Raw genomic sequence first — 20,993 nt, 5'->3', positions numbered from 1 at the left:
ACAAAACAAAAAATTCTGACTTGTTGATTTGAGGATTTTTCAGAAGGTTGTTATCCAGTATCACAGGATTTGGTAGAAAGGAATACATCAGCATATTTTTATGTTTCCATCTACATGCAGTGCATTGTGATTGAAGATGCATTAGCAGGGGTACAAGCTGCCAAATCAGCTGGCATGAGGTAACTTACCATTTTCCATTCACTTTGGTTTTATTTATGCTAAGTTCCAGTTTCTCAGCAGAGGAATTCTTGTTCATATTTATCTTTATTCTTATCACTTTCTAATAAGCAATGATCTCGATTCTTTGTTTGGCTTCTTTACGTGTCCCGGCTCCAGTAATTGTGCTCTGTTCGGATAGTTTCTTTACTTTTTGTTATCATTCAACTCTCATGATTATTCCATGATTTCATTATTGTTCTCCATGAAAAAAAAGGGGACCAATTTACAATTTGTTGCCAACTATAATTTTCTATTTAAGTTGCATTTTCTTGGTTATTCCTCTTTTTAGTTTAATATCTGGCATTCCAAGCTTGGCCTTACGTCACTTTACAGCAAATTAAATGCCATTTTGGTTCTCTCCCCTGTCATTTTTATTGTTCTAGATTTTATATTTTTAACCTAATTTTTCTGCTTGCAGATGCATTGCTGTGACAACCACCTTGGCAGAAGATACTTTAAAAACAGAGTGTCCATCACTTATTCGGAAGGATATAGGAGATATTTCACTTGATGATATTCTCAATGGTGGCTCTGGTTGCCATAGTATGTAGTTGTGGAAGATAATTTATTAATGTCTTTTGTGTAAGTAGTGCTGTATGTTGTGCAGACTCCTTTTGTATGAAATGTGAAACAGTAACTAAGCTAATTCCTTGAGATGAGTCTGTATACATTAAAGTTTCTTTGTGATAAATTAAGCTTTCCGTTTCTACAATTTTTTCTTTCTTGCTGTAAAATTTTATATACCATTCTAAAAGTGTTTTAGAAGCACTTAACTATGGTAATTATAGCAATTCTTATATGCTAGTCCTTGACATAGAAGACTTCTAAGTGAATTAACATCTAATGATGAGTAAATTTTCCAGATCCAAAGAAGCAGCCTTCCCAGTCTAATAGTGTACCACAAAGTCTGACCAACATTTATGGTAGCGAAATTAAATCATTTCAGGAAAATGAATCTGTTGAAGATGCAGTCCTCTCTGTTGGAGGGTAAGGATGATTTCTAATTTGATGACTCCTTTGGTTCAATTATTTTGATTTTACGTAGAAATTCAAAAGATCGATATATTTTTGTTGATAGAATAGTCATTGGTACTATTTGTCTACATTAGAATAAACATTTCTCCATCATAAGGTTTTAAAATGATTTTCATGATGGTTGTTCATTTTGTTTGTAATCAAAAGCATGCTATAAGCTATTGTATTTCAATGGAACAGCCTATTTCCTACATCTGAAAATAGAGATCTATACGAAATATGGCATGGAAGTTTTCGTTTTACTCTCTTTGGCTTATAAACAATCTCGTACTTTAGTTTTTCAATAATGAGGCCTTATTTTATTTTTTGCTTGTGTATCGTGAATTTGATATTTGTCAATATTTTAGGAGACATATCGACAAAATGCTAATGTCGTTTCAGTTATTTAATTTTTATGGTGTTATTTAATGAAGCTTTTGCATCTAAATGTACTTCAATAGTCGGAATACCCCTCTGAATTTTTTGGCAAGAGAAACATAATTTGGATAACAATCAACTTTTGTCCTGTGACCATATTCATTGCTTTCCACTTACATTCTGTGTCTCTCATTCAGCTTGAATTAGGCTGTCTAATTTCCTTGCATTTGATTCATAAACACATTCCACAGACAACGTTCTACCATGGTCAAATGAGTGGCAAATTTTTTTCTGTTATTAGAATATAAATGGTGTTTTCAGTCATCATAGCGGCAGACTTACGTCTCAGGTGTTCTAAAATCAGACAATAGATTATTGTACCTCGTCTCTGCGTGATGCGATTGTCTTATGCTCTTTGTTGATCAGTTATCAGTTTTCTAGTGCAGTACAAAGCAAATTTACAAGAGTGGTTCAGTGACACTTTCGGAATAACATTGTCTCAGCTGGTCGTGAAGTTCCTCGATTCGCCTTTTGTCTGGTCATAAATAATTTGTGGATGAGTGGAATTAATGATAAAACTATTTGATAACCAATGTCGTGATGTTTTTTGTGTTCGTAGTGCTGGAGCACCTATTCTAACTCCCGCCCCTAAAAGTATTGCAGAATGTTTCTTGCTTTCGCTTTCAGAAATTTAAGCTCCAAATTTACTTATTATCAACTTAATGAAGTCACTACTGTATAAGGACATTCAGTCCAACACTTCTTGAAATCACAAAAATGATTTGCTGGCAGGTTACAGGGTTCTCGACGAAACATATTGAGGTATGGAAGTTTGGGGATTGCTGTTTCTTGCCTTTACTTCTCCGTCGTAAATTGGAGGGTATAATGCTGTTTGATGAAAATGCAAATTGTGAATTCCGCAAATTATGGGATGTCCTCAAACATTACCTTTTCTCCTTGAGTTAAACTGGCCTTGCCATGTCTTTGCAGGCCATGCAATATGTATCTCCAAAAGCTATATGGAGTTCGGTTTTTGGGTCCAGTAACCCTTCTTTTGGGCAGAAAGGTTGTTTATTATGATCAATAGATCTACTTGCCAATGTTTGGCCTGTTGAGCCTATAATTGGTTCTGTACACACCTTTCTCATTTTTTTTACTTCTATGATAATGCCCCTCTCAATAATCTTTATTCAAAGGTATAACTTTCTCTCTGCACAATATTTAGTAGATTTGAAAATTGCAATCATATTTCCTTCTAGTGATTGCAGAAGAAGTCGATGACAAGAGAGTCGAACAGATTATCACTTACATGTCTGATTTAGAGAAAAGGTGCATAGAAATTTCCTATCTTTTTGTTCTACAGCAATTCAGTAGTCCTGAGATTCTAAGTTGTTGCAGTACTGTATTTAACCTTTCTTTCTTGATCTTCACATTATACTTGATGTGTGGTTTTAACATGATTCATCTTTTTATAATTTATTTCCATGTTTTTAACTTCATCATGTAAGAGGAACTGCAACAACTGTGCCTGAGTTTCCATCTAAACTTGACTGGCTGAACGCGACTCCTCTTCAGTTCCGCAGGGTAAAGTCTGTGTGTAATATTGTTCTTCTTAACTGGTTTGATATGATATTCATGTTTAATTTTCTTCAGAGGAAGAAACTCGTCTTGACATTTTTTACAGTGGACCTTTGACCGTAGAGGCTAGAGCTGAAAAAACCCTCCTGGTTGATTGTTTAATTTTGTCTCTTTTTCAGTACAGATATTATGAATTCATAACATGGTTTATATCTGACGAAACTTAAATTGTTGGCTACGAGTATTTTGGATTTCTTTGACTTATATTTTTTGGTTTTTTCTAATGTCCTATAGTTTCAAGTGAGGTTTTATATTTTAAAGGTTGTACATTGTCTTAAGCAGTTGAAGCATCACAAAACAAAGAATATGGTGGGGTTTCTGATTTAAACTCTGATTGCGCAGGATTTGAAAGGAAAAGTGGTTCTTCTGGATTTCTGGACCTACTGTTGTATAAATTGTATGCATGTGTTACCGGACCTACAGTTTCTCGAGAAAAAGTATAAAGATATGCCAGTAAGATTTTGTGATCACTATATAGCTTCTTATATTCTGTTAGGTTATATTAAATAAATACTCTTTTCTTCTAGTCACTCCAAGTGAATTTCGGTTTCTTGAAAGTATTCCCTCTCCGTGAATTTATATACGATGTAGTCTTCCTTATTTGATTGCATGTATGATACAACATTATGATTCATGCGGCAGAACTTATAATGAAGTGTAGTATATTTTGACATAGCTTTTATGTAATGTAAACTGTAAACAGGATTTGCCCATTATGCTTGATGTTACATATGACTTGAATCACATGCTTTGTTATATATCAGTTGAATGATGACATTAACGGCAGATTCGTATAGATTACCAAGACTATTGCCTCCCTTACTTCACCATCTGAATCTAGAATTTCTCTGGATCATATTTTCCAGGCATTTGAAAGATAAACAACTCTTGAACTACCTAATACATAATGACCTAGATTCAAAGAGTTTAGGCGATGTTCTCAACTAACTTCCTTGGTTCGTATGAAATTAACTGATATCATCACTAATTATAGCTTTTACCTTGCCAGAAGTTGCAGTTTTCGGCCTCTCCCTTCTAGCAGATGCGATACCATAAAATGTGTTATGTGTCGAAAAATAATAAGTAAAGACGTCGTAAAATGTATTGTGTGTCCAAAATAATGATGATAACAATTAAAAGATGTTAATCATGTTAGGACAATACCACTTAAAAGATTAGACAATAATTTACCAAAAGATACCCACACAAAAACTAGAAATTATATGATATCTTTAATCTAGAAATAATAAATAAAAGATTAGGAATCACGATTATTGGTTAATCTTGAATATGTATAACACATCTCAAAAATAAAAAATATTAGTCATTTAATTTTTTTAAATAGTACTGATTTTATCCCTATTAAAGAATGTGAGTAAAATTATAACATAATTAACTATCAATATCATATTTTAGCGTTAGTTTAGTTGAATCATATCTAAAATGTATTAACGTGCGATAACCCGCCTCCTGCTAGTTTTTTTTTTTTCAAAATTAGTAAAAGACATCACACTTTTACAAATTTGATTTCTTCCTACTAAATGTGAGCTTCTGAGATTAGAATCTCCTAAAATAAAAGGTTAAAATTAATTCTTATGTTCTTTGATTCTAACAATATTGAACCCAATGACTAAATAAATTACATATATCCCTTGTTTGGTCTTTTGACCTCTAATTCGGGATTCAAATTTTCAGGCCTAGAGTTTTCTAAGCCCAGTCCTTCACCCTCTAATGGAGGATTGAAAGAGAAAGATATCTCCAAAAAAAAAAAAACAAGAAAGAGAAAGATTGGTAATAGAGAATAGCAAAAAGGGTTTAAAAAAAGAAAGGTGAACATGTGGTTCAGGTTTGGATTTAGACGGTGTTAGGTGTATCATGGGTATCTGATTAGTGTTTGATATTGGATTATAGCCAGGAATAATGTTGAAGATGTCGGGATTAGGATAGATAAATAAATATATTTTTTAGTTATTTGATTAAAAAAATTATTTTAGCCTTGTCCAAAATAAACTAGATATTAAAACTATTTTGAGATAACCTTTCAGTTTATTTCTTTAATTACATATTTTACTATGTGAAATAAATTAATATTTTTATTATTAAGGAGAGTAAAAAAATTATATGATTTTTTGATAGTGATAAGCATTTATATATGATCCTGGAAAGATAAAACAATGTCGAGATTGATGTATTCACTGTTTAACTAATAGCATCAAAAGCTATAAAATTTAGTCCTAACAATGTGTTGGTTTAATGAGAAATAGAATCATATATAACAAGGAATTGCACTGTTTGAAAATTTCCTGAATTTGGTGCAAAAAATTATGCCCTGTTATTTGCTACAGCTGCATATGGTGGGATTGTTGTATTCACAGTTTAACTGATAAATTTCATGTTATTTTGTTCATTTCAGTTGTGTGATTAGTGGTTATTTTACAGTTTGTTGTTGTAGGAGTACATTCTGCAAAGTTTGATAATGAGAAAGACTTAGAGGCCATTCGAAATGCAGTTTTGCGCTATGGAATCACTCATCCAGTCAGTATCTCTATTTGAATGACCCTTGAATCATTTTATTCATAAATTTTGTGGTGTGGGCTCAGTATATGCTTTATGAAAGTTGGTCATGTGTCCAAGAAGAAGGTGCAACAACCAAATTAATTAAGCTTAATCTATTTTCTTGTGATTTTTGCTGAGAAATATAGGATTTCTTAAATAGGAAACAACTTTTTCTATTCATTTTATTGCATGGTTCAAGTGCCTCGGGGGCCCTTTGATCTTTGAACTAGGAAATATTTTTTTATTTGTATTGTAATCAGTCATCATCCTTGAGATTGCGAAATCGTGGATACAGCCCTTGCAACAAGTGGCTCATTGGAGGCAGCGCGCGCCCTTGTTGGAGGAGAAATTATATCATTACAAGTGGGGAATTATAGAATATGCAAGCAGCATAAACGATCAGTGGAAAGATTTATTGAAGTTTCTGAAATTGACTATCATGTTCTTGAAGATAAGTTGGCAAACTCAATCATATACTTAGAATTGGACTTGAAAGGATTATAAATTTTCAGTTAGATTGAACACGACTTCTATGGTGAAATCTAGCTGTAAATCCATGGTATAGAGATGATTGATAATGTGTTATTTAACACTACCAAAGATATATCGGTTTGTGATACCTCCTAGATTTATGAATCAAAGCTTGTCACTTCCACCAAACAAGGAACTCAATAGACAATGACTAAATATATCCCTTTTTTTACAAATCCTATGGCAAGAGTTGAATGATTTTCATTGCATCCAAATCATGTGTAGTTATTATGATGCAACTCTATTCAAAATGTTAATCGAAAAGGAAAGGATTTTCTATAATCTCTTCTTGATCTGAATTTTGATTTTGACAGTCTATGGAAAGCACTAATTACCACTACTAGGAAAACTATCAAAACGTAACGTTTGAGTTGTTGTATAATTTAAAGATTTGAGTTGTATCTGTCGAAATAGTTAGGATTTGATAGAGATATGATAGGCTCTATTTTGAACTAGGATCATATATTGTTGGTATGATATGATAGTATCCTATATTAATGGTATGATAGGATATTTCCCATATATTATTAGTATGATAGGATATGATCTTATATTATTGGTATGATAGGATATGATCCAGATTTAGTGGGATTTGATGTCTCTTTGTTGACCTATATAAAGTATACTAATTCATGTCTTTAGAATATAAGAAATAAGAGAATTATTTCTCCTTGTATAGTTTTTCATATTGTTCTATATGGTATCATGAGCTTCTAGGTTAGAATCGGCCATGAATTTCAAAGCACCCATGGTCGGCGCTAGTTCTAGTAGTGAAGACGCCGGTTCAAGCAGTGACGGTGGAACTCAATCACATGTCACACCCTCAGATTCTTCTCTTCAAATAACGATCCACAAATTGAACGGGAAAAATTATCTGAAGTGGGCACAATCAGTCCCACTTGTGATTGATGGAAAAAGAAAGCTAGGATTCGTGAACGGCTAAGTGAAAGCCCCGGCTTTGACTGACCCGAGATACAAGCAGTGGCGTACCAAGAATTCATTGGTCACAGCATGATTGATCAATTTGACGGAGCCAGCAATCGGTAAACCATTCATGTTTTTACCCACGGCTCGGGAGGTTTGGGAGGCCGTCCGAGAAACCTACTCCGATTCTGAAAACTACTCTCAACTGTACGAGTTAAATACTCGGGTATGGCAGATGGAACAAGGTAACAAAGACGTCACAACTTACTATAACAATTTGATAGTTCTATGGCAGGAATTCGACCTCCTCGATGCAGATGAGTGGGAGAGTAGCAAGGACTGTACCCGCTACAAGGCAAAACTAGACAGACATAGGATGTTTGTCTTCCTTGCGGGATTAAACAAGGATCTAGATGAGGTTAGAGGACGTGTACTTGGGAGAAAACCTCTGCCCAACCTTCGAGAGGTGTTTTTCGAGGTCCGACATGAAGAAACTCGACGCCAAGTGATGCTGAAACATTCTGAACACACCATGGAGTCTAAAGGTTCGGCCCTTGTAAGTCGAGAGATGGAGTCTGATGGGAGACCATTTTGCGAGAAGTGCAAAAAGCCATGGCACACTATAGAAACATGCTGGAAAATACATGGGAAACCAGCCCATCTTAAGAAAAAATTTGGCACCAACAGATGGAATATTGGTGATCGAGCTCTTCAAGCAGCTGGTGAAGATTCTGGACTGCCCTCTACCTCCTCAGATTCTCTTCCTTTCACCAAGGATCAGTTAGAGTAACTATTCCAATTGTTTGATTCTAGACGTGATAAATCCAAACTCTCATGTACCTTGGCCCAGACAGGTATTTATCCTTGTGCAAATATTGCTAATTCGACCACTAACAGTGTCTGAATTCTTGATTCCGGAGCAACAGATCATATGACAGGTTTATCGCAAGTGTTCTCCTCATATATTCCGTGTGCAGGAAACCAAAAGATTAAACTTGCTGATTGCTCTGTTGCAGGGAAATGAACCGTTGTTATTTCCTCGTCTTTGATTCTTACAAATGTGTTACATGTCCCCCCTCTATCATATAATCTCTTGTCAATCAGCAAACTCACCATTAATCTTACGTGTCGAGTCATATATTTGTCCTCTCATTGTGAATTTCAGGACCTAGCCTCGGGGAAGATGATTGGCAATGCTAAACAGGATGGTGGTCTCTACTTTCTTACTGCCAACTCCTTCCTTGGCAGACATGATCCAGACGAGTGTCTCACATCTGTTTCCCACTCAAATGTCGATGATATTTTCTTATGGCATAGTCGGTTAGGTCATCCGAACTTTATTTATTTAAAGAAAATGTTTCCGAAGTTGTTTATCAATAAAAATATTTCTACTTTGCATTGTGAATACTGTGAGTTGGCCAAATATCATCGAGCTACTTTTTCATCTCAACCTTATAGAAAGTCCACACCATTTACAATGATTCACAGTGACGTTTGGGGACCATGCAAAGTAAAAACGCTGAGTGATAAACGATGGTTTGTGTCCTTCATTGATGATCATTCACGTCTAACTTGGGTTTTCCTTTTGAAAGATAAGTTTGATGCAGGGGTCACATTTCAAATTTTTTTCCGAATGATTCAGACTCAATTCCAAACTAGGATCAAAATTTTTCGGAGTGATAATGGGCGGGAATACTTTAATAATATACTTGGCAAGTTTTCCAAGAACAAGGGATCATTCACCAAAGCTCATGTCCCCTTACACCTCAACAAAATGGTGTGACTGAACGAAAAAACAGACATCTCCTTGAAGTTGCTCGAGCAATTAGTTTTGAAATCAAAGTGCCTAAGTATCTTTGGGGAGAATATATTTGGTAAAAAGACTACAATCTAGGATTTTTAATTTTCAATCCCCTGTAAATATTTTCCAAAAAAGTTTGCCCAATACACGTCTTCTCACATAAATCCCTCTAAAAATATTTGGCAGTTAGCATTTGTTAATTATGATCCTGGTATCTCAAAACCGGATACAAGTGCTTTGACCCTGTTACCAAATTTTTTTTTTATCTCCATGGATGTAACATTCGTTGAAGGCAAGTAAGTACTTTTACACGCCGCATCTTCAGAGGGAGTTTAAAGATAGTGAAGATGATGGCCACTCAACTGAGCCTGACTTTCGCATAGAACTAGGAAACTATGAAATTTCAAACTTTAATCAATCCGACATAACAGCGGAAACAAGTGAGAAACAATTTAAAGGATTGGTTTATACAAGGAAGAAGGATGCAAAGAAAAGGAGAGACCCTATCATTCAACAATGCCATGAGTCAACTCGTGGACTGGATCTTGAAACTCAGAATGATGCCTTGACTACACCTGAAAACAACATCGATCTTCTCATTGCCATGAGAAAGGTACCCGATCAAGCACAAAACACCCAATTTCAAACTTTGTATCATATAAAAAACTGTCACCCTCCTATTGTTAATTTGTCTCTCAGTTATATGCCATCAATATTCCTAAGAATGTACAGGAAGATCTAGAAATCCTTGAATGGAGAGAGGTGATTTATGAGGAGATGAGAGCTCTGGAAAAAAACTCTACCTGGGAGAAGGCTGACCTACCAAGTGGGAAATCTGTTATAGGGTAAAAGTGTGTATTTTCCCCAAAATGCAATTCTGATGGATATCTGGAATGGTATGAAGCACGGTTGGTTGCTAAAGGCTTCACCCAAACATATGGGGTTGACTACACAGAAACTTTCTCTCCAGTGGCGAAACTCAATACAGTTTGAGTCATTCTCTCTGCTACTGCTAATCTTGATTGGCCACTAAATCAGCTAGACATGAAGAATGTCTTTCTAAATGGTGATCTAGAAGAGGAAGTGTACATGGAACCACCACCTGGATTTACTGATCAGTTTAGACCAAAAGTGTGCAAGCTAAAGAAATCACTCTATGGACTGAAACAGTCTCTCAGAGCATGGTTCGAAAGGTTCACAAAGTTTGTGAGAAGCCAAGGCTACTGTCAAGGACAATCGGATCATACCCTCTTCACAAAAAGGTCCAATAATGGAAAGATTTCAGTGTTAATTGTCTATGTTGATGATATAATATTGACATGTGATGATATATAAGAGACAAACAGGTTAAAGAAAAGCTTGGCAAGAGAGTTTGAAATGAAAGACCTAGGCAGTTGAGGTATTTCCTTGGAATGGAGGTAGCAAGGTCCAAAAGGAGAATCACGGTGTCTCAAAGAAAATACATTCTTGATCTCCTGAAGGAGACATGGATGAGTGGATGCAAACCATCAAATACACCCACAGATGCCAATAAGAAGCTAGGAGATATCAACGATGATGCTGCAGTGGATACAGGAAGATATCAAAGACTGGTCGGGAGATTGATTTATCTATCGCACACATGCCCGGACATTGCCTTCGCAGTAAGTATGGTGAGCCAATTTATGCACTCGCCGTGTGAAGAACACCTTGAAACTGTATATCGAATTCTACGATATCTAAAGGGAACTCCAGGGAATGGATTACTCTATGAAAAAACTGAGAATCGAGAAGTTGAAGTATATACAGATGCTGATTGGGCAGGATCAGTCATTGATCGAAGATCAACCTCTAGTTATTGCACATTTGTGTGGGGCAACTTGGAAACATGGAGAAGCAAAAAACAAGGAGTAGATGCAAGAAGCAGCGCATAAGCAGAATTCATATCTATGGCACATGGAGTGTGTGAAGTATTGTGGCTTAAACGAGTCATGGAGGATCTAAAAATGATTCCGAAGCTTCCCATCAAGTTATACTGTGAAAACAAAGCAGCCATTAGCATTTTTCACAATCCAGTTCTTGATGAGAGAACAAAACATATCGAAATTGACAAGCATTTTATAAAAGAGAAACTTGAAGAAGGAGTTATCTGTATTCCATTTGTTCCAAGCCTATCACAAGTTGCAGATATCCTAACCAAGGGCCTACCCAAAAAAACCTTTGAAGAACAAGTGAGCAAGTTGGGGATGATGAATATCTTTGCACCAACTTGAGGGGGAGTGTCGAAATAGTTAAGATTTGATAGAGATTTGATACGCTCTATTTTGAAATATGATCATATATTATTGGTATCATATGATAGGATATTTCCCATATATTATCGGTATGATGGGATAGGATCTTATATTATTGGTATGATAGGATATTTCTCAGATTTAGTGAGATTTGATGTCTCTTTGTTGACCAATATAAATTGTACTAATCCATGTCTTTAGAAGATAAGAAATAAGAGAATTATTTCTCGTTATATTGTCTGTCATATTGTTCTATAGTATCATTATTATCAGCTATTATTTGCAATATAATAAATGCTCGATCTTACAAATTGGTATCAGATCCAAGAACACATTCGATTTCCATCAATTGCAAGATTGGGCAAACATGGGAGAGAAAATGTTGGGAAATAAAAAATTGCCCTGACGAGAAAAGTGATCTAAACATAGCATTTGGACTGCTATACGATTTAAAATATTTGAGTTGTACTGTTACCATCAATTATAGTATCTAAAATATGAGCAGTTCTGGATCCAAGCAGATTAGCACAACAGCCATTCACAATGCGTATTGAGGATGAAGTTGAGCAGGGGCTGTAGGCATGTAACAGTTGCAGATTGCCTGTCATGTGGTCTGAAGCACTGGAGTTGATTATCCAAAATTCGGATAATACGCGCTCAGTAATGCAAAGGAAGAGATACCTATATGGGCAGCACTTCCAGCACTAATTATTGAGGAATTGGTGGTAGGAGCAGCTTGACTCAACAGCTTACGGAGCATCTCAAGTTGGTCTTTGGGGAAAGACTGAGAATTTGATGCATCAGGTGCTGCCACCACAGAGTTAGCGCGCCTGTCTCGAGCAGATTTCCAGTTTGCAGGTTTCCAATGGATTCTCCTACATTTCTCCAACGTATGGTTATTCTTGAATTTGTCGCACCATATTGTTCTCCGATTTCCAGATTTTGAAACCCTTGTCATCCTTCGCAGGACATTTAGACGCTCTTGATAATAAATCATCTTGCCCCTTTCCACATATAAACATCGTAACTGATTGTGACCATTGGAGATAATCGTGGCCATTCAATTTGAGATTTGTGATGGCAATGGCTGTGTTATCGGATATTCCAGCCATGTTGTGGGTAGATTTGAGGGCACGTCGGAAGAATCACTTGAAGCGGGTGCCATACCATATTCCATCATTGATCGTTCAATTGCTCTAATACCTTGTTGTAAAAGATGAAAGAGACATGGGATAGGGAAATCGGAATTCTCTTATTCTTCGATTAAAATAAAATACAAGATACATATTTATAGATCTTACTCAACCAAACCCAGGACTCTAGGACTCTAATCTAGTGAAGATAAAGCAAACTTTGAATTACAAAAAAATATGGAATCCTTATTCTAACAACCAAGGGAGCCGATAATATCATCCAACAAAGAGTAATCTCATAACATAGTAAATTAAAATCATTTCCTACGGATGATTGGGATTAGAATTTATGAGTTATTATGTTTAATACATGTAAAATTCCAATTGTTGTTTATTGCTATAGTTAGTTTCTAATTTAGCAGAAAACCCTGTACATTATGATTGAACAAAACATGTCAAGATTGACAGGTACTAAATGAAGGAGAAGTTTCATAGTGGTGCTATTTGTACTTAATCGTGCTTACCTATGATCTAGGTGAAGAGAAGCACACAAAAGGATTTCTTGGTGTATCAAGTTACAAACTAAGAAAAGAGCATGGAAATAAAACATTTAATCACCAGCTTGAGGAAAGTGTTTAATAACTTGGATTTCTTATTAAGAAACAAGAATTTTTTTCCCAAATTGCTAGGATTCATTCACATTCAATGTGTTGTTTGTTTTTACAGTCTTTGGTAGTGCATAGTAATATGAAGTCAATATTGATATCCTTGTTTTTCTCCCTTTTCTGGACTACTGGCCCCAAAAAACATATGCAATAGGAAACTTGTCTCTGTCATTTCCATAATAAAAATTTCTGCACTCAAATTGGAGAAACACACTGGCATTACCTAACTCTTTGATCATGAAAGTTGAACATATGCCTTAACTGTCATACATTATATAGTCTTCGGTCATGTTTCTAAACATTTTAATTTGATTGAATGTGGCTTACCCAACAAGTATTCATTGACGTGCGAGATTTGTTTATATTTCCTATTTTCTTTACTAAGCCCTAAATCTATTGAACTATTATTATTCACGATAATGATTCACTTTGAATTTCTACTGTCCAGGTTGTCAATGATGGTGATATGTATTTATGGCGGGAGCTTGGTGTGAATTCATGGCCTACGTTTGCTCTTGTCGATCCTAATGGCAAGCTTATTGCGCAAATAGCAGGTGAAGGTCACCGAAAGGTACTTATTGTTCCGGTATTTTCCATTTTGCTTCATCTGGTCCTTTGATACTTGTGACTACAGTGTTTTATTTGATCTTGTTCATAGGTAAAATGCTTATTAATTTCACAATATTACTCCGTTAGCAAGGAATGAGTATACAAAATTTTAAAAATTTAAGTACCTTTAATGCGCTACGCTACATCCATGTGTTGTGAAGGTGTTGTGAAGAGGATGATCAAGAGAGATGTATAGATGGTAACAAAAAAAATTCTTATTTTGTTAAGCTTTTAGTTTGATTTGTTTCCTTGCAAGATTTATGTATTTTTGTCAACACATGTCCTATAGACTTTAATTTCCATACAGCATTTAGACCTTGAGCCTAGGAGAGAAAGCAAAAAGTTTTTTGACTCTATCAACATCACTGCTATGAAAGAAAATACAATGACCTACTTGAAATCTTTTCAAGTCAATTTATCAAGTATTCAATCAGTAATTGAATGTAAGTTGTTGGCTAGTCAAACCTAGAAAAAATCTGATTTTCAATGTCATAACCTTCGTTTTGTTTTCTTGTTCTCATTAGCCATGTGTCCTTTCATCACGCCCCCTCCTTTTTTTTCTCCTTTCGCTCCTTACTATTAAACATACTGTGGAAGAATGACTTGTTGATCATGACCTATTTCATGAGCAAACTTTTGCAGTGACTGGTTGAGACTTGAGCCTCAGTTTGTTTTTACATATTTGCAGTTAGAAATGTCTATTTTTTTAATCTTTGTTGGAAGAATTTTTTTTTCCTGAGAGAAATTTTAAGTTGTAAAGCGTTGTTTGTTTTTATATATGTTCAGCATTATTTAATTTTCGCTAGTGAGAACTTAACTCTACAAATTGCTTGATTTCATTTGATTTATCTAATCCAATCATGACACACAGATTATAGGTTATACAAGTCTATTTTCTTTCTGTTTCCTCATTTTTTTTATATGGACTTATAGTAATGATTGCTAATTTAATTGGTTTAACTTGGGTTATTCTTTTAGCTTAACTTCCTATCCAAATGAAAATTAATCTCTTTTCAAGTGAGGGCACCCTGGAAATGCTACTAAAAAATAAATATATTTTTCTTTGTTAGGTGATCTTGTTGTGTTCCTTAATGAGCAATTTCGGAAAGAGAATCCCTCTACTTTCTTCCATATCAACTAGTCTCAACTAGTCTCTTTAAATACTTGATACATTTTGTAATGTGACCTGTAATGAAATATTATGATGCAATTTCTTTGTAGTTTTTTTCCCTAGGATCTTGATTATTTGGTCAAGGCAGCACTAATATATTATGGCTCGAAGAAGATCTTGGACAACACGCCTATCCCCTTGAATTTGGAGAAAAGCAATGATCCTCGCTTGCTGACTTCCCCATTAAAATTTCCCGGTAAACTGGAGGTTGATGTCCTCAACAATCGACTGTTCATTTCTGACAGCAACCACAACCGCATTGTTAGCACTCTTTTTCTCTCTCCACACACGCAAAACCACCCAGCTGCACTTCACGCACACATTTTAGATCATTCCTACTGTTCAAAAGAAGGATATACCATGAAGTGGCATTTGTTTGAATATGATGATCCTTGTCTGACTTGTTTAAGATTAGGCTTTCATATTTGCATACATATGTGTGTGTGTATTCCTATTTTGTAAGGCTCTTAGAGAGGTATAGAAATTTTCATTGGATACATTTGGTTATCTTCAATTTGTATACTTAAAATTTTCTCTTTACGTGAAGTTTTTGACCAGTTTGGAGTTTTCTCTGTAAATCTTTATAAAATTATTTTATAATTTTTGCATACTTTTCACACTTCTTCTTTACATTATTACTACAGAATGCCAGTCTTGATAAGATAGACAGATTTTCAAAATGTTGATTTTCTCTAGGATGTGAGAGGGCTGGATTGTATGAAAATTTTTCATGTTTAGCTTGTATTTTCTTAGTATTCTTACATATCATATATTGTCACTCTTGATTCTACTTATTTTTCTCTGTCCGTTGCTTCTCCTATTCCTTTTGTTTTTAATATTGCAGCAGATGTCTGATGCATTCGATGACTGTAAAAATCAAAAATAATTTCTTGTATTATTTTCCAATAACTACATGGTATTTATACAATGTACTAAATTATTTATAATAGAAACCCTAGTTATAAATCCTAGCGATCCCCTGATTTAAGGAAATCAAATATACACCTATATCAATTTAAGATATATAATATCAATTAAAGATCTACAAGATATTATTTATACAATCTTCCAATATAGTCACAATATATTCAGTTTTTTTAACAATAACATTTATAACTATTTTCATCTTGTAATAAGTCAGGTTGTTACCGATCTTGATGGGAATTTCAAAATGCAAATTGGATGCACCGGAGAAGAAGGTCTTCGTGATGGTACCTTTGATGATGCTATGTTCAACCGCCCACAGGCACGTTTTTTTCTGCCTCTTTTTGGAGTGTATTTTAGTGTATGGCACAGTTGATAGTTCGGTTTCTATGATTTTTAGAAGAAATTATTGATGTACATTTGTTTGCATAGGGTCTTGCTTATAATGCCAAAAAAAATCTCCTCTATGTAGCTGACACTGAAAATCATGCTTTGAGGTAAGAATGGTCCTGGCATTTTAATTTGTGTGCATATCGTTAGATGTTCATCTTGTTTTTATTAGTTTTGCTGGGGGTTTTTAATTTTTAAGCCATAAGGTGTTTGTTTTCCTGATTTCTACCATTTTATTTCTCCATTACATTTTATGAGCTTGGTCTGAGAATAAAAAATTTATTTTTTATCTAAATTATGTTAATTTGTAAAAAAGCTGGAGGGAGGGATGAAGTAAGGAGTTCACATCATCTTGTCATTTCTGAGTTGGTGAGAAAGTGGAACTGAACTGTATATTTCTGCAAGGACCAGCAATGGTATGGAACCACCTTCTACAACCCGGCATGCCTTCTCCTTATCTAAAAGGGAATAGATTTGATCCCCACTTATCGAAGGTGGGTGGGGTTGGAGTTGGGAGAAAGTTTTTCTTAAAACTTTACCAGTCCAATGTGTAACCAAAAATGGTGGAGAAGGTGTTTGAATCGAATAAGTTCAGAAAAATATGGAGTATTTCAGTAAACTGATTGGTAGAATAACTTCATTCTCTGTCTACAATTCATTGTTCTCTTCCTTATCCTGCATTTTCCCTTCCTTGAACTATATGAGATTGAGCACAAAATGTACTACTTTTGAAAGAATAATTTTTCCGTTCCTTTTTAGGAAATAAAAACTCAAGCTGTCCTCGTATATTTTAACATGATCAGGTGCCAATTATACATCATATTATGCAATTGTACTTGGCATCAGTTACATAAGGTGGTATTTGTGGTATGCTATGTTGTCATTTTCTTACATATTATACTTTTACAACTATAGGGTGGTTGATTTGGTTGATGAGAATGTGCAAACACTTGCTGGAAATGGAACAAAGGGTTCTGACTACAAAGGGGGAGGATCAGGAATCACTCAGGTGAGAATTTTTATGAACTATATACCTTGTATGATGTAGAGGGAGCATAAAGTAAAAATGGTTCAACCTGTTATTCACAGAGAATGCCAATAAATTCTCGAAAATAATGAAAAACCACTTACAATAAATTTTATTCAACCGTAAACTGTATTATATTTCAAAAATATATTGGTATTTGTAAAATGAACTTACAATAATCAAAACCTGGAAATATCTTCAAAAACGGAAAGTACGTAATTGACGAAATTAAAAAATATTATCATGCCTAAGGAATAAGGAAAAATAGGAATCGAAATTCGATTTTCTTAGTAGATTTATTACCAAAACAAGATTTTACCCAAAAATGGAGAAAAACGCTAATTCAAAGGCCTAAATAAGTAATTTGCGCAAAAGATTGTAGGGCTCAGGGCAAAGACATTAGTTTACAATTAAAGTAGCCTACTTTTTTGTCCAAACCGAGGTCACCCAAAGTCCGCTAATTTAAATACTTGTCTTATTTGGCTTTGGGATGATCCCAATGTGGCCAAAAAACATCCTGCACCGCGTCATTGTAGATGGGGAACTACATTTGAATTGCATAAGGACGATGAGAAACTACATTTGAATTGCATAAGGAGATTGATTCACCTTGTGAATTGAATTAAATGTTAGTGTATGATTACCCATTTTGTTTATGTCTGGATGAAAAAGCTCTCGGCATGACAAATTTGGGGAAAAAATTAAGGAAAATTATATTTTGGTCGTCTTCTTTTGCTTATTTGTGATTTTGGTTCTCTATGTTATCAAATTTTTATTCTTAGTCATGTATCTTTCGATTTTTGGTAATTTTAGTCATTTTCCATTGAGAGTGGTGATGTGATACTAGACACATCGGCGGCGCATCACCGCCATGTCAGAAAAAGACTAAAATTGCCAAAAAACAAAGTTAGTAGACTAAAACTGAAATTTGACAACACAGAAGACCAAAATCACAAACAAGCAAACATAAATGACCAACAAAACAATTTTACCAAAAAATTATTATGGAAATTTCTCAAGGTTTGTGGCGGCGGTGGAGAGAACAGGGATGGACCAATCATGTGGTGGCATATTACATATGCATATTTCATCCTTTTAGGCTAACAAATTAAGCAAGCAGTCATTCTATGTAATATCTCCTCATCTGCGATGGTTTTTTTCCTTATTTAGGGTTTTCCACAATCTCTAGACGCTCACTTATATTTTTGTTGTTTATCACATATTTGTTAACATCGGTAGGAGAAATGCGTCTTAGTATCTTCTCATGATATGTCAGCTACTCAACTCTCCATGGGATGTCTGCTTTGATCCTGTAAGTGATATTGTTTACATAGCAATGGCTGGCCAACATCAAATCTGGAAACACAATACATTGGACAGAACTACCACAGCTTTTAGTGGTGATGGCTATGAAAGAAATTTGAATGGTTCCAGGTATTCTATATTTCCATTTTCTAGTGTCTACAAGTCTCTTATGACCAAGACTAGTGCATGCTGCAGTTTGTTGTTTGTCTACAGAACATATTGTCGTAGGATAGGATCATATTAAATGTATAAGTTCTGTTATGTTGCAACTTGTTCATGTTGAATGTTGAAGTTAGCAGCTTAGTATTAACATAGTCGTGTGTTTATGGTTAAACAAAGCATGGATACTACTAAAATGATTGCTAATTTAGTTTATATGTCTCAGTTTTGGTCGAGTTCTATAGAATTATGTTGTAAACATGTGGAACTTTCTTGTATTCCAAAATATACTGAGGAACCAGTTCAGTTATTTGATGGTCTACTTCATTTTGGTCTTCTGATTTTATAATACAGGAATTGAAAATATTGTCATTGTGTATGCGAAAAAGAATAATAGAAAAAATAGCAATTTTCCAAAACCAACTGGGTGATTCTATTCCTTTATGTTTTGTTTTTTAATCCAAAAGTCATGTTTATACAAACATTATAAAACTGTGATGTAAGTATGTTCAAGTAACTTGGCTTCCCTGATTTTAAGTAATTGTAATGGTCGTAAACATGTGATTTATTCCTCTGAATAGCAATGATCATCTGCATTGTAAAGGATGCAACGTGTAAAGATCATAGAAGTACTGTTTTCAAATGCTTTATAAAAAGTGATTATGGACTTTGCTTTTACAAATTTGAAAAACTTTGTAAAGTAAAAATCCATTCAAATTTGTAAAGTAAAAATCCATAATCAATTTTTTAAGTATTTGCAAACACTACCATAGAACCTTGGAGGGGTAAGAATTATTGTACAGTGTAGTTTTTTGTCTTCAGGCTTCTTTGAACTTTGGTGATTATACATTTTTTTAGTTGTAAGCAGTCTTCAAAATCATTCTATAATTAATTTTAAGTTCCCAATTTTATGTTGAGACAGTTTTGCAAGCACTTCATTTGCGCAACCTTCTGGTATCTCGTTGGCACCTGGTATGCTGAATTAGAGAAGTTGAATATAATTTCTTGCTTATCTTGTATGATGACACTATTTCCTATTTATGTGTTACATTTTCATGTTTGCTTGAACAGATTTAAAGGAAGCATACATTGCTGATAGTGAGAGTAGCTCCATTCGAGCACTTGATCTACAAACAGGAGGATCGAGATTACTAGCCGGTGGTGATCCAATGTTCTCAGAAAATTTATTCAGGGTACTTCTCCTATAAGGAACTTTTTCAACCTTTAACTACTAGGACATCCAACATAGTTCTTATCATGGGTGTTGTGCATTTGCAGTTCGGGGACCATGATGGAGTAGGATTCGAAGTACTTCTTCAACATCCGCTAGGTGTTTTTTGTGGAAATGGTCAAATTTATCTAGCTGACTCTTACAATCATAAGGTACTTCCTAATTACTAGTAAACATCATTATGAAAATATGGAGTAGAAAATTATTATTTTAGCATGTTCGTCTATGATTACAATGCAAGATTTAAATATGATACAAGCGATCCCATTAACTCCACAAAGTCTGAAACAAAATATCATTCTACCATGTTTTAAAGATTAAATTATCCTATCAAATCACACAACGAATTGATATCAAATATTTGGAATTAGTCATAAAATATTCTTTGTTTTATGCTACACCCACTCCCCCCTCAAGCTTGGCAATAGATATTGATAGGTCCATGATGTGCTGTCGTTGAACTACCAAACTTAAATTCCTACTGTCTAAATAAAATGAGTGTAATGGTAAGCAATGTCGAATCTACAGGAAACAAGAGATTTATTTCTTTCGAGAAAATACAATAAAAAGTGGGGGATTTCTTTGATGATAACTAAATAAATAATACAACTAATTTAGCATGCAAGAAGAAATAAATAATCAAGAGGAATAACTAATAAATGTAAAATTTAATATCACCAAGCTATGATTCAAAGGGGTTTCCACTATTCAATTGTATCACTTGTCTTCGGTTAAAATAAATATTATTTATCCATGCAGTTCCAAGCAATTAACCTTAGAATTATAGAGATAGCCGCTAAATCCTCGTGTTTTCCTAATTTAATTGACCAAACCCAGCATCCAATCAAAACTTATTAATAATCAACTGAGCACGATAGCGTTCTATATTGAATAAAAATAGCATTTTCGCTTTGTGAAAATAGTTAATCCTGAAATCTAACAATCGACATAACTGCAATTGATAAATTCAGTTTCGTCGATTTATTTAGACTAAATATATTATGATAACACAACATATATAATCTATCGCTACTCACATACCAAT

General features: G+C 34.5%; 1 protein-coding gene across 3 annotated transcripts in view; it reads left to right on the top strand.

The window, feature by feature from the left end:
• Window positions 1-20,993, top strand: part of LOC142518994 (protein SUPPRESSOR OF QUENCHING 1, chloroplastic) — a 41,690-nt gene that overhangs the window by 11,318 nt on the left and 9,379 nt on the right. For 2 of the 3 annotated variants that reach the window (XM_075621870.1, XM_075621868.1), the window contains 18 exons: window positions 121-179; window positions 638-762; window positions 1,083-1,206; window positions 2,404-2,491; window positions 2,602-2,677; window positions 2,871-2,940; window positions 3,120-3,195; window positions 3,592-3,702; window positions 5,689-5,784; window positions 13,581-13,703; window positions 14,976-15,173; window positions 16,054-16,158; window positions 16,269-16,333; window positions 17,142-17,235; window positions 18,530-18,687; window positions 19,640-19,689; window positions 19,789-19,910; window positions 19,996-20,100. In XM_075621870.1, the coding sequence (XP_075477985.1) occupies window positions 121-179; window positions 638-762; window positions 1,083-1,206; window positions 2,404-2,491; window positions 2,602-2,677; window positions 2,871-2,940; window positions 3,120-3,195; window positions 3,592-3,702; window positions 5,689-5,784; window positions 13,581-13,703; window positions 14,976-15,173; window positions 16,054-16,158; window positions 16,269-16,333; window positions 17,142-17,235; window positions 18,530-18,687; window positions 19,640-19,689; window positions 19,789-19,910; window positions 19,996-20,100 (1,845 nt within the window). The remainder of the gene's footprint in view (window positions 1-120; window positions 180-637; window positions 763-1,082; window positions 1,207-2,403; window positions 2,492-2,601; window positions 2,678-2,870; window positions 2,941-3,119; window positions 3,196-3,591; window positions 3,703-5,688; window positions 5,785-13,580; window positions 13,704-14,975; window positions 15,174-16,053; window positions 16,159-16,268; window positions 16,334-17,141; window positions 17,236-18,529; window positions 18,688-19,639; window positions 19,690-19,788; window positions 19,911-19,995; window positions 20,101-20,993) is intronic. The other variant, XM_075621869.1, reaches the window with a different exon arrangement.

Source organism: Primulina tabacum, chromosome 11 (assembly GCF_025594145.1).
Source record: "Primulina tabacum isolate GXHZ01 chromosome 11, ASM2559414v2, whole genome shotgun sequence".
Taxonomy (NCBI): Eukaryota; Viridiplantae; Streptophyta; class Magnoliopsida; order Lamiales; family Gesneriaceae; genus Primulina; species Primulina tabacum.
This window is presented reverse-complemented; position numbering and strand designations above follow the sequence as displayed.